The sequence below is a fragment of the Dendrobates tinctorius genome, unplaced genomic scaffold (assembly GCF_039654945.1).
Source record: "Dendrobates tinctorius isolate UK_male_01 unplaced genomic scaffold, ASM3965494v1 ptg000226l, whole genome shotgun sequence".
Lineage (NCBI taxonomy): Eukaryota > Metazoa > Chordata > Amphibia > Anura > Dendrobatidae > Dendrobates > Dendrobates tinctorius.
The window spans coordinates 2715967-2730001 of record NW_027361893.1 but is presented as its reverse complement, the minus strand read 5'-3'; the positions used below and the strand labels follow the sequence as shown (position 1 = coordinate 2730001).

Genomic DNA, 14035 nt, shown 5'->3' with positions numbered 1-14035 from the left:
GGTGAAGGTTTCTGCTTCATTATACTGATTGGATATGTGCATTCTTCTTTTTAGGTCATTTACACCTGACCTGCTGTGTCGTCTCTGAGAACGGAAGACTTTGTATGTGATTACTTTTTTCTGTTTTTAATTTTGCCTTTTGTTTCTGTGTTTCACTCCTTGGACTCTGTGTCACATTTCGTTATTATTTGTAAACCAGTGCGTACGGAACTGCGATGCTATATTTTATGTCATGTGAGCCCTGTGCCCAATCAGCGCTGGTGTCACTGTCCCCACTTTTTTGACAAATCGAGCATCGTGAGGAAGTCAGAGAGCAGCCGCGGCCCTGGCTTCCTGTTGATGTTCAATACGTCTAAAGGAGGAGACAGTGAAGCTGATGCTGATTGGGCGCAGGGCTCGTGTGATGTGACAAACTCACATAAGCCCCGGGACAGTGAGTCTCAACACCGCTGAAGTGGAGCCGGCGCGCCAGCGGAGGAGGAGTGTTTTTATTTTAATGAGGCCAAACATGAAGAATGAGTCCAATGAGAAAAAAAAATTATTATATATATATATTTTATCCCTTGATTAGAAGATTCACTGACAGAAGGATAAAACTAAAAACTTTATTAATTCCAAATGTGAAACTACCCATAATTCATCCACTGAAGGTTAGTCAGAAGGTGACTAATAGAAAAACCATATACCCCACGTCTCAGTATATAGGGTGAGGTGGCGTATGCACACTCACTCTCCAACCTTCTCATTTCTACAGGTTTCATTGTCCTCACCAAAGGCGACTCATCAGGAGAATATTTAATATTGACCTATATTCAAGCGAGACTAGACGAAGAAAACCCTAAAATCCTGTGTCAGAATACTAGCCACATATTGGCAGATCTCTTCAAACTATATACTTCATAAGTTTATAAGCCGCTGCAGTGTGAGGAATAGACAGTATGTGAAAATACAGTATATACCGCTCAGGGAAGACATAACTTCCAGAGATAATTTCCATATTTACACTAAATAATGGCCAGGGCCGGCGTTTTCACCAGGCAGGAGCCTGGGGCCCCAGCCTACATAGGGGGCCCCCAGCATCTGCAGTCCATTTATGTAGTGCCCAGATAGTGTACAACAGTGAATAATGCTGTGCATTGCTCTGAAGTCTTGGAGTGTCTCTTGCAAAGCCCCTTGAGCCCCCCTGTCTCTTTCTCCCTGCAGTCAGGTTAAAAATTGAGAGTGAGGGGCCAATAACAGCACAGTGACAGTGCAGGAAGATGCCTGCAGCTCTGTATGTCTCCTCCTGAGTCCTGATCATGGCTGCTCCTAGCACTGTCCTGAGAATGGATATGCCTAAGTGAAGTCGCAGAACCTGGTAAGAGCATCAATAACTGGTCAGAGTGCAGTGATTTACTCACTGTGGTCTCTGCAGGATCAAGATTCAAGGCCACATACAGCAGCGATCAGCATCGGCTCTGACCGCAGTCACTAATCACTGCTTGTAACATGACAGAGCGACCTCCTGTCACTACTGTCTGGGTGACACAAGACAGGGATATTGTCTGCCGAATCAGGGGATTTATTGTATAGAAATAAATTAATTCCCATGTGAAATAATAAGGGTAAACCATACATATATATAGTACAGGTGTGCATAGGAATCAGCGTTTTTTGTGCATTTTTTTATGCAGCCAAAGCCTGCTCTCTTGGCAGTAAAAACACTGCTTTCAAAACGCCCATTTTTTAGGGTATGTGCAGACGATCCGGAAATGGCAGCACTGTGGACGCAGCGGACATGTGCTCCGTCCAAAGTGCTGCCATCTGTTGAATCATCGCACCCAATACATCGTAGGGGTGAAATTTCTCTTGCGGAGACTCGCATCTATGCAAGATAAATTGACATGCTGCGGTCTGGAGAGTCCGTCTCTGCAGGTGAATTGCGGGCATATGTGGACGCATAGTGGACATGAAATTTCTAGAGATCCCATCCACTATGCTGTAACATCTGGACGCTGTGGATGTACGCAGCATCCAGAGTTTACTGTCCATGGACACACAGACCCTTAGAGCTTTTGCTGTTTGTTTTTTTTTACAATATGCATTTTGTCTACAGTACATGTTTAATAAAGTTTGTTTTATTCACCAAAAACACAGCGAAAAACAAGATTGCAACATTTGCAGCTTTTCTAAAAAATTTTCATTGCTTTCTACAGGTGAAAAAAATTGCTGAAAGAAGTGACACCGCAGCTGCGGATTTAAAATACGTTGCAGTTGTGAAATTCAGTCAGGAGAAAATAAAAGGGTGTGAGGAGATCTCGGAAAATCTCAGTCTTTGCTTGTGCTGTAAAATGCTGTAAACTTGTTATTTGCAGAAGAAAAAGCTGCAGAAATTCTGCCTATGATCGTGGCCAAAAGCTGCTTTTTAAAGCGCCAGCAAAACATATGAGATTTTCGAAATCTCCTGCATGCGCTTGTTTTTTTTTCTGACTGAATTTCAGGACTGTAGCGCTTCTTAAATCTGCAGCGTGTCACTACTGTCAGTGTGTTTTCACCCGTAGAAAGCAATGAGAGAATATAAGAAAGCTGCAGATATTGCAACGGCATTTTTCGCTGCAATTTTTTAAGTGGTTTTGGGGAATTAAACTATTAAGTGTCATTTACACGTTCAGTATTTGGTCAGTATTTCACATCAGTATTTGTAATGCAGAAACAGCAGTGGAACAATGAGAGGAAAAGTATAGTAGAAACACGTCACCACTTCTGGATTTCTCACCCTCCTGGTTTTGACTTGCGCATACTGATGTGAAATACTGACCGAATACTCAACGTGTGAACGTGGCCTTAAACATACTATAGACAAAGCAAACATCTTCATTTTAAAAAAAACAGAAAAAAGCGTAAAGAACAAAGAACAAGCTGAAAAACAGGTGTTTCGAATGCAACATTTTTACTGCCAATAGAACAGGTTTTGGCTACTGAAAAAAATGCATGTGAACATAGCCATAGCGTTTCAGAGTAAGACTATCTGTGGTATTACATAGGACGGCAGGTGACATCTACTACATTATCTGTTCTCAGAGAGTTATCACTGCTATCTCTGGTGTTATAAAGGATGAGGTCACAGTCATGTGACTGGTCAAGTGAGCCAGGGAGGGCTTCTGTTCTGGAGTGTGCTGTGCATAGAGGGAATTGTATGGCGATCGGTACACAGTCCCTTCTGAAATGACAGGTGGGCGTGGTGGCTGATTCGCAGTTCGGGAAAACTACAATCCCGGCTGGGATAGCAGGTGGGAGTGTCAAAATCGGGACTGTCCCGCTGGATCCAGGACAGTTGGGAGCCCTGCTGTGTTATCTGCAGTGTTAAAAAAAAATTAAGACGGGGTTGGGGGACAACTCTGTCTTGGGCTTCCCAATCTTTTCTGACCCTAGCAACGCTCCTGTGTAATGCTAATAGTGGCAGACCCGTTGGCTGATATAAGGCCCCTGAATATGGGGCCACAGTGCCAGCACAGGCCCCTCTGCCACCTGTATCCACATCCTGCTCATGTAATGTAACCTAAATGTGTGATTTTACAATGTTAGCATTTGGGGCCCCACTTTAAACTTTTGCCTAGGGCCCCACTTTGTCTAAAACCGGCCCTGATAATTGCACAGATCTCTCAGACATTATGGTTGCACATATCCCTAGTCTTTATAACCATATTGCACTCATTTCCTGACAGACCGCAGCATGGCCATTAGTTACAAGCTGCTAATGATCTTTGGAGCAGGTACGTTTTCCCTGAGTAATGGTGTTAATGCCCCAGTTATTGTACATATTACACAATGCCCCATGCTGGATTCCTCCTCCTGTGTTCCGTAAGATGCAAACCATTTTTAGAGAGTTAATATGGCGGAAACAGAGCGTTCAAATTAAACTGTTGACTCTTCAACGTGATAAAGATGGCGGATTAGCGATCCCTGACTCATGGTTGCACTTTATTTCATCTCAGTTACAACACTTCCAACGGTGGGGTAGTAAAGAGAATATGGGGAAAGTGGGTGATATTTTGGTGCAATGTTCGGGATGGATGCTGCCAATGTGCTTTTTGGAGGCAGGAACTTTGCCTAGCTCGGGACCCCTTGCCCCCACTTTAGCATTGATGTACAAGGTATGGGATAGGGGCAAGAAATACATGGACATCTCAGGATGTACAAAATATACACCGATCTGGAATAATCCCAAATATAGCGAGTAGTTTAAACTGGAGAGATTCTCCAACTGGGAGTGAAAGGGTATATGTATGATTGACCAGTTATATAACAATTCTACTTTTAAAAGTTTCCAACAACTTCAAAAAGATTAAGATATAACTTCTGCGACCCACAAAAAGGGTATGATATCCAGTATATATAAACATATGGCAATAAACCAGTTGGAGAAGCCCCTTATAAAGGTGTGCTCTAGGTGGGTGTCGGAGGGGGGCCCTATAACAAGGGAGCAATGGGAGGAGATTCTGGCAAATGTTCCTAGGTTGTCATCGTGCGAAGCCCAGAGACTTTCCAAGACCTACCTGATTCACAGAGTCTACAGGACCCCCAGCTTCCTACATAAGATTGGAGTGCGGACAGATGCAAAATGCCCTAGATGTGAGTGTGGGGAAGGTCATCTATTGCATATGTTTCGTGAATGTCCAAAGGTAGGCCTGCACTGGAGGGGGGTTCTTTCTCTGGTGGATAAAGTATTTGGGATACAACTCGCAGTAGATCCTCGTGTGTGTGCGCTGGGGCTACTGGAGGATGGCACTGACCCGGAGTCTCACCTGGCTATAGCCATTGGCAGAGTTTTATTCCAAGCGAGAAAACTTCTAGCATTCCATTGGCTGGACTCCCGACCCCCGGGAATTGAAGGGGAGGATAAACAGTAATATCTGGTTTGAGAAAGGAGTGTATATGATGCACAAGTATGAAGGGATATGGGGACCAAGGCTAGATTCTCCAGGATCACCATCTGATCAGCTGATTAAAGAGAAATTTTCTACGATAGCAACTTTTAGTGGTAACATCATATTAATGCTCAAACGTGATGGAATATGGGAGTGTATGGACATAGAGATGAGATTCTCTGGTAGGGAGTTGGGAAGGGGGGATGGAAGGGAGGGTAAATTGGTTACATGGAAAAGGTACAACCTAATAATTCTGTATCGACTTGATATATACTGTATGCTGTATCTGATGTGTGCTGTCAGCATTGGAAAGTGTATGTAACCATGGTTTGTTTTTCAATAAAAAAGATCCGATTTAAAAAAAAAAGTTTTCCCTGAGTGGTATATACTGGGCTGTCTGAAATTTGAGTTTAGTCTAGGACAATTTGTCTGCACTACTAACTGACAGCTGTTACAATACCAAACTAGGGCAGTCCCTACAGGGGAAAAACAATAATTATGCTGTGCTTTCACATACTTTCTATTCCTGACTGATCGCCACTGGAGTAGCTTATAAACTTACGAAGTATATAGTTTGAAGTCTGCTGTCTGCACATACATGGCTAGTTTTCTGGCTGTTTCGGATAACATGATTTTAGTTTTTTTTTGTCTAGTCTCGCTTGAATATAGGTCAATATTAAATAGTCTCCTGATGAGTCGCCTTTTGGTGAGGACGACGAAACCCGTAGAAATGAGAGGCTTGGAAAGTGAGTGTGTACACTTCACCTCACCCTATACACTGAGATGTGGGGTATATGTTTTTTCTGTTAGTCACCTTCTGACTAACCTTCAGGGGGTGAATTATGGGTATAGTTTTACATTTGGAATTAATAAAGTTTAGTTTTATCCTTTTGTCAGCAAACATAAGAAATGACAAGAGACAACCCCTTTAAGTAGATCAAATTTTGGTTAAAAGTATTCCAACATTATGAACATAAAAAAGTCTTCTCCCCTATGTGACATCTCTGATGTTTATTAACAGTTGATTTCCAAGTAAAATGTTTCCCACATTACGAAAATGAAAATGGTTTCTCCCCTATATGTGTTCTCTGATGGCGATCAATACTTTTTTTCCATTTAAAACATTTCCCACATTCTGAACATGAAAAAGGCTTCTCATTTGTGTGAGTTATTTGGTGTTCAACAAGAGTATCTTTCCGGTTAAAACATTTCCCACATTCTGAACAGGAAAAGGGCTTCTCCCCTGTGTGAGTTATTTGGTGTGCAACAAGAGGCACTTTATGTTTAAAATATTTCCCACATTCTGAACAGGAAAAAGGCTTCTTCCCTGTATGAGTTCTCTGGTGGTTAACAAGATGATGTTTCCAGAGAAAACATTTCCCACATTCTAAACAGGAAAAAGGCTTCTCCCCTGTGTGAGTTCTCTGGTGAGAAACAAGCTCTGATTTCTGTTTAAAACATTTCCCACATTCTGAACATGAAAAAGGTTTCTCCCCTGTGTGAGTTCTCTGGTGTATAACAAGAAGCACTTTATGGTTAAAACATTTCCCACATTCTGAACAGGAAAAAGGCTTCTCCCCTGTGTGAGTTCTCTGGTGGTTATCAAGATGTTGTTTCCAGCTAAAACATTTCCCACATTCAGAACATGAAAAAGGCTTCTCTCCTGTGTGAGTTCTCTGGTGCGTAACAAGCTCTGATTTCTGTTTAAAACATTTCTCACATTCTGAACATGAAAAAGGCTTCTCCCCTGTGTGGATTCTCTGGTGACTAACAAGCCTTGATTTCTGTTTAAAACATTTCCCACATTCTGAACATGAGAAAGGCTTCTCCCCTGTGTGGACTCTCTGGTGCATAATAAGATTCCCTTTCCAGCTAAAACATTTCCCACATTCTGAACATGAAAATGACTTCTTTGCTTTAGGAGCAGTTTGTTTTTTAATGCCTCTTTTGTGACTTTGATTTTCCTTAGCAGTCGGTAATGAATCAGAAGACAGGACCTGTTTCATAGGATCAGATGACAGATCTTTGCTGTGAATGGATGATAGTATATCTGGAGTAACACCAATCACTTCAGTTGTATGTTGTAGTATCTCAAGATCATCCGATTTAAAAATTGAAGATGTCAGCTGTCCCTCTGATCTCCTGGTACAGTCATCTGGTAAGATACAAAACAATTATTTTTTAATAAAATATCCTTGAGTTTTATATTTTTGAACATTTCTACTTACACTGTCCATAAAAATGGCAAGCTATGTAAAAAAAAAAAAAAACTTCATTTACCAAGACAATGACAGTTCACAGTCTAATAGAAAACCTTGTTGGATGAACCAGTAGTGTGTGGTGTTCAACTGTTTGTTCATTCTGCCTCCCAAATATCGAATAAAAAAGAAACCAATCAATGTTATGTAGATAAAAATAATACCAATTCTCATCTCACAAAAAAAAAAAAAGTCCCCACTCAGGTCCATCATCTGTCAATGGAAAAACAGAGGTTCCCACACTATTAGTGGCTCAAAGGCTGTGTAAAAGCAACAACAACAACAACAACAAACAAGAAAAATTATAGCCAGCTCACCCAGTTAGACGTCCTTAGTGGTTCTGCTCACTGCCAGGAAGCCGCACGGAGTTGTAATGGGAGAGGCACACCCATGTTGCAATAGAAACAAAAACCAGCAAATAATTCCAGCGGATGCTTCCTAGTTGGCCATAAAATCCATTTTATTTATATCTTTTAAAATAGTTCCATGTGGCAGAAACCCAAATATATACAGGGGGTCAGAAGAAAAAAGGGCACACTGCTGCTTTATGCGTGCAGACTACGCGTTTCGACCTTACTAGGTCTTCTTCTAGGTCTTCCTTATATTTGGGTTTCTGCCACATGGAACTATTTTAAAAGATATAAATAAAATGGATTTTATGGCCAAGTAGGAAGCATCCGCTGGAATTATTTGCTGGTTTTTGTTTCTATTGTAAAAGCAACAAGTTTTCTATAAACCAATCCAGCAAAATCCGCTCTCACTTCTGAGCCTTGCAGTGTGCTCAAACAACATTTAGGATCCCTGTATTTAGCAATATTATAGTGAGAAGAACCCACTTAATTTATGGTGTGTGTCTCCTGGAGCACAATCTGGGCACTATGTGTTGGGTAATAAAACTGCAAATGTGTAATTTTCACTCTCCAACATCCACTGCGTGTTAAAGGGAATCTGTCACCTCGTTTTGGCGCTATAAGATACGGCCACCGCCTTTTGGGGCATTATAGAACGTTGTAGGTAAGCCCCCGGTCCGACCTGAAAAAGAAGAAATACAAGTTTTATTATATTCACCTGGGGGGACAGTTCGGTCCGGTCTGATGGGCGTTGCAGGTCCGGGTCCGGCGCCTCCCATCTTCATTCGATGTCATCCTGCTTGCTTCGTGTCGCACTCCTGCGCAGGCATACTGATCTGCACTGTTGAGGGCAGAGAAAAGTACTGCAGTGCGCAGGCACTGGGCCTCTCGGACCTTTACCTGTGCACTGCAGTACTTTGCTCTTTCTTGTCACCGAATCAAAATCTATAAAGTAGAGACATGAACGAGGCTATAAAGGAAAATGCTGGGAATAAGTATGGAAAAGCATAGATAATAATTAGTGCACTGTAGTAAAAGGATAACCTTTGCGACCACGTTCGCGTTCTCCCACGTGCTGCCTCACGCTAGTGCCACCAGGCATCCAGGTAATTAACCCTACGGTCACCTTGTCCTTATACATCACTGCCTAAGCATTTTAAGTGATCCATGACAGGATGCACCCGGCTACCTACTCCACATGGTACACCATGTTATGCAGCAACAAAGATATCAGGATATACTACAATATGTCATGTATCTTATAAAGCCACCATAACTCAATGAGATTTTCCTTTACAATGCAAAACAGACATAACTGTTGCAGCGATTTGTGACTATTGCTAGATACCGGTGTTTGGCGTATTTTATTACATTTCTTTCAACACCATGTATTATTTTCAATCGATCAGACTCTTGGATTTCTCCCTGGACTTTTTGTAGAAAACAGGAGATCCATAACAAAACATAAAATCCAGTCTTCTCATATCTGGGCTCTTTGGACTTCCTCTCCCAGGCACTTTTATACAATATCCTTTTACTTCAGTGCACTGAATATTAGCTATGCTTTTCCATACTTATTCCCAGCATTTTCCTTACAGCCTCGTTCATGTCTCTACTTATGGATTTTGATTTAATGACCAGCTCCTTTCCTATAACGGTTTCCGATAACCTCCTTCACCTTAGACACTGCTGGTGGATTACATTATTCCACCTATTGTCATGATCCTTGCGGGATCATATCAGATAAGAGCACAGGTAACCTTTTTTTTTTCCTCTCTCTAAGCTTTGTGCTTAGAGATAGTTTTGCCCCCGGTGGCCAGTATGGTCATTGCACTGGTGTTTTTGAGATAGTTTTGCCCCCGGTGGTGGTTAGTGTAATTGCACGGGAATCACTAACAGGTGGGTTTACTCAATAAAGGTGTGTCAGTTGTGCTCACTCACGGTGGTGATATTGTTGGTCTTTTCCAACAATCCTGGGTGAAGGAAGGAGCCGAGTAGAGTCCAGGGCAGCTCAGTCAGAGTCCTGGGTGGCAGATATGGTGTCAGTGAAGAATTCTTGCAAAGCTTGGTGGAGTGGCAGCTATGGTGTAGAGCTGCACTCAGTTGCTGGACTCTGTTGCTGGAAGCTGCACTCAGGTGCTGGACTCCGTTGAGGGACAGTTGCACTCAGGTGCTGGACACTGTTGCTGTAAAGCTGCACCCAGGTGTTGGACACGGTGGGAGGAAGATGCACTCAGGTGTTGGACTCTGTTACCAGGAGCAAGCGCATCAGAGCAAAGCTAAGTGTTTCCCTGTTTGTCACTTTTCCTCATGTTGGTGTTAGTACAGTGGTGGGGCAAGTGCCTGCACCACCCAGCTCCCTAGTAAGGAATAGGTGTAGGTTGTGCTAGGGTGACAGGTATCCTGATCGGCGACAGGTAAGGAGCCTGTATAGGGAACGTTAGGAGTGTTAGGGACACTGACTCAGGGGAGTGCAGGAGGTCTCCACAATCCCTGTTCCCTATCGCAGGGCCCACCGTTGTAAATGTTTCCCTATCCTGTGTCTTGTTGTATTAGTTACCGGCCTGTTGGCCGTGTCACACTGGACAATTACAACAGGACACGGCAAGTGTATTAGTTACCGGCCTGATGGCCGTGTCACATAGGACGGGGCACGTGACACCTATGACCTATGTATTTAATACCATTCGTTGTATGTCGAATATTGTTTCCTATTATGCATCTTCTGAAATTTGTAATTTTTCTTCTTTTTGTTTCTCTTCATATGTTATACATTATATTTAATCACCAGTTCTGATGAAGGTCCGGATGTAGACCGAAAACGTTTAACGCTAATTCTGGATGTAATAAATGGAACATTTTGTTTTTGTCACTTTTCTCTCTGCGTGCAAGTTTTTTCCACAAACTGATGTTCCTTGAGCTTGAAGTTCACCTTTAATCTGTTTAGAAGTTTTTCTCGGCTCTTGTTACCAGTCTTGATTCCTCCGCTCAGTGAATGATTGCTGTGCTGTTCTATGGAGACTGTCTTGCTGAGCTGTCTGTTTTGATTGACAGCTTTGTTGTCCAATACTGGGATGGCCTTGCTGGGCTGGTGGTGCCTTGACTGACAGTGGTCCAATCTGTGTACGGGGTGTGCGGGTCATTCTGCAGGTATTCAGTGTTCTGGTAAATGCATGGCTTCTTAGCTGAGCTGTCTGCCCCTGATCCCTGCCAGACATACTTTGTGCTTCTCGGTGAGTGCTAGCCTGATTCTGTTGGCTCTGAATTCTGATCTTCTGCTGCCTGACCCTTTGGACCGTGTTCTGACTATCCGTTTGTCTTGTCCTGCAGCTTTTGATCCGTTATCTCTTGTTATTGACCCTGGACTGTGACCTGACTTGTACCTTTGTCTTTTCCCTTGATTATTTACGTACTCTCTCAGTATTGACACCGGAACGTCTGACTCTTCTGCCTCACGTCCTGTCCGTGAATAGTGACTAGCGTCACATTACCATTCATATTATCCATCCCTTTGATTTTTCATCAAATTTCCTCCTGCGGCCACGTCCAGGGAGGTTTGCTACAGTCCCATGGATATTAAATTTCTGAATAATGTGTACAACTGTAGTCACAGGAACATCAAGCTGCTTGGAGATGGTCTTTTAACTTTTACCTTTAACATGTTTCTCAATAATTTTCTTTCTAATCTCCTGAGACAATTCTTTCCTTCGCTTCCTCTGGTCCATGTTGAGTGTGATACACACCATGTCACCAAACAGCACAGTGAGTATCTGTAGCCTCTATACAGGCCACTCACTGATTTCAAGATTGTAGACACCTGTGATGCTAATTTGTGGACACACCTTGATTTAACATGTCCCTTTTGTCACTGGGATCTATTCCTGCTGTCCAGCTGGAGTATTCTGCTCCCTACTTCAGCCAAATGGAAAGTATCACATTTTACTAAAGCTCAAAGCATATGGCCAGAATCTGCCAGATACAGCGTTGTTCTCCTCTGGTTCAGTTCTCTGTGCTCAGCTTGCGGCTTGTGTATTTGTGTCCTGTTGTGACCGTGGTCCATTTACTGACTACTCTTGTGTCTTCTGATTCTGTCCTTCTGGTTCTGACCCAGCTACCTGACTATTCTTCTTACTATCTAATACCACAGAATAGCAGGTAACACCATGGTCCAAGCCTAGAGGTTCCAGTGTACGTCCAGATTCCATGTAAGGGTGTTAATGGCGATGAGCAAGGCAATCCTTGGGATATGGAAAGCAGAGAAGATAGTGCCAAGCATGTTCATGGTTGACATCTTTTGAGCTGCCAGGTGACCACGAACAGTGCTCCCAATACATTGTGTCTGCAAACTATTCCAGCAAGATCTGCATTCAAATAGCTAAATGGCGCTCCTTCCCTTCTGAACACTGCCATGTGCCCAGACAGTAGTGTACAATCGTATGGAGGGTATTGTCACGATCCATTTTTGGATCTGTCTCAGAGTCTGGACTCTCTTATAAAAACCTTTTTCCTTTCTGGCCCTCGGGGGTTAATGTGGGTTTTTGCCCCGGTGGCTGCTGGTGTTACTACAAGTTTAGTGAGTCTGCTGCTGGGTTCCCTCCCCACCCCCGGTGGCCGCTGGTGTTACTATATGTTTAATTAGTCAGCAGGTGTGACCACTCCCTCCTTCTTATAAAGGGTCATCAGGTGCTGCACTCACTGTTGGTGGTATTATTCATTTGGAGACCAACCAAGCTGGACTCAGGAGCAGACTGTGTTGCAGTTGAGCTCCAGCTATTCCCTTGTTCTGGTGCCTTAGGCCGGGGTCACACTGGTGAGGAATACGGCCGAGTGAGAGGCGCTAAAACCACGCATTAGACACGGAAAAATGATTCTCTATGGGGTCACTCGCACCAGCCGTATATTTCTCATCCGTATTCTACCGTCCGTGCCAATCGCAGCATGCTGCGATTGTCAGCGTACTACGGCCATAGTACGCCAATGCAAGTCTATGGGTGCGCAAAAAATACGGATTACACACGGACCACACGTGACTTGCGAGAAATACGCACCAGGTGTCTTTTAGCAAAGCCGGCAATTCAGTGCGCTATACAGTAAAATCACATTGACAGGTTTAATAAAGAAACGAAAGAATAGATATAGACACATAGAATACATTGTGTGTATATATATTATATATATATATATATATATATATATATATATATATATATATATATATATATATATATATATATGCATTCTATGTGTCTATATCTATTCTTTGGTTTCTGTTAGAAACCCTGTCATAGGGCTCCATTATATGTCCATTTTGCAAGCCTGCGAGAAAATCTCGCCATACGGATGCCATACGGGTTACATACGGATGCTTACATGCGCAAAATACGCGACCACACCTTGATTACGGATGACATACGGAGCACTGTTTAGGGGCCATTTATCCGTATTACGCATGTAAAATACTGACCGTATTTTGCGTCGGTTAGTGTGACCCCGGCCTTACTCTGTTGCTCAGAGGATTAGCAGCAGAGAGAAGCCAAGTCTTGTTTTTTGGTTTGTTTTACCCTTAGGTGTCTGTCGTATATATCCTTGTTTGTTATTTGGTGTAGTACACGTTTTCCCTGTCTCACCTCCTGGAGAGGGGGTTGGGGCTTTAGCTCAGAGCTAAACAGGAGATAGGGACAGGTTGGGGACTTAGGCCTCACTACCATCAAGTGTACCCCCAAGTTAAGGAGAGTCAGGGCACCCCCTTAGCCTGAGGGGCAGTTTAGGGGCCCAGGTTCCACGTCTCCTGTTTTCCCCCTACTGACCCGTGACAGGTATTGTGCGAAGTTGGAAAATAATTTGTAAGATCCATTTGTTTTCTGTTATCCTTTGTGAAGAATTCCAGTGTTATCACCACATAAAGTGACACGTCAGATTTTAAAAATGGGGCCTGATTAGGAACACAAAACTGGCTGCAGGAAGAGGTTAAATCAGAGTATTTTGGACACCAACTACTGTAATCAAAAACTGAGTATAGACAATAACATCTACTGAAATGATCAAACCCAACAGTCTTCATCAGTAATAAATGAGTAACTAGTGGTGAAACCTATCTGGGGTAATTAGTGTATGGGGCCCGGTGACTTCACAATCTAAACTATCGTAAGGTCCAATATTTTCTGTCAAATGAGTTTCAAGAAGAAATATTACACATTTAAAGAGAACTGTGTATAATAGCGCAGAGCTGAGATGTCTTAAAGGGACCCTGTCAGCAGGATTGTGCACAGTAACCTACAGACACTGTCAGATCAGTGGCGTTATACAGATTACAATACCTGGTGATGAAATCCGTCTTGTGGTTGATGTTTAAAGAAGTTGTCCACTACTATAACTTTTTTTTTTTTTCATAAATCTTGCTATTATGTGCCACTCAAAACATCCACTGTATTTTAGCAATATTACCGTTTATCATGCTCTAGCAGCAAATTTTCAGTGCTGGCTCCAGCTCTCATGGGGTTAATCGACAACTTCCTTTCTC

The 14035-nt window shown here is 42.8% G+C and overlaps 2 protein-coding genes across 4 annotated transcripts in view; one reads left to right on the top strand and one right to left on the bottom strand.

The window, feature by feature from the left end:
• LOC141059299 (uncharacterized) overlaps positions 1–14035 on the top strand; it is a 779988-nt gene that overhangs the window by 346244 nt on the left and 419709 nt on the right. The window lies entirely within an intron of this gene.
• Positions 1–14035, bottom strand: part of LOC141059302 (uncharacterized) — a 97980-nt gene that overhangs the window by 8882 nt on the left and 75063 nt on the right. For 2 of the 3 annotated variants that reach the window (XM_073555631.1, XM_073555633.1), the window contains one exon: positions 5904–7062. In XM_073555631.1, coding sequence (XP_073411732.1) covers positions 5957–7062 — 1106 coding nt within the window. In that variant the 3' untranslated portion in view covers positions 5904–5956. Of the gene's footprint in view, positions 1–5903; positions 7063–14035 lie in introns of those variants that run through there. The other variant, XM_073555632.1, reaches the window with a different exon arrangement.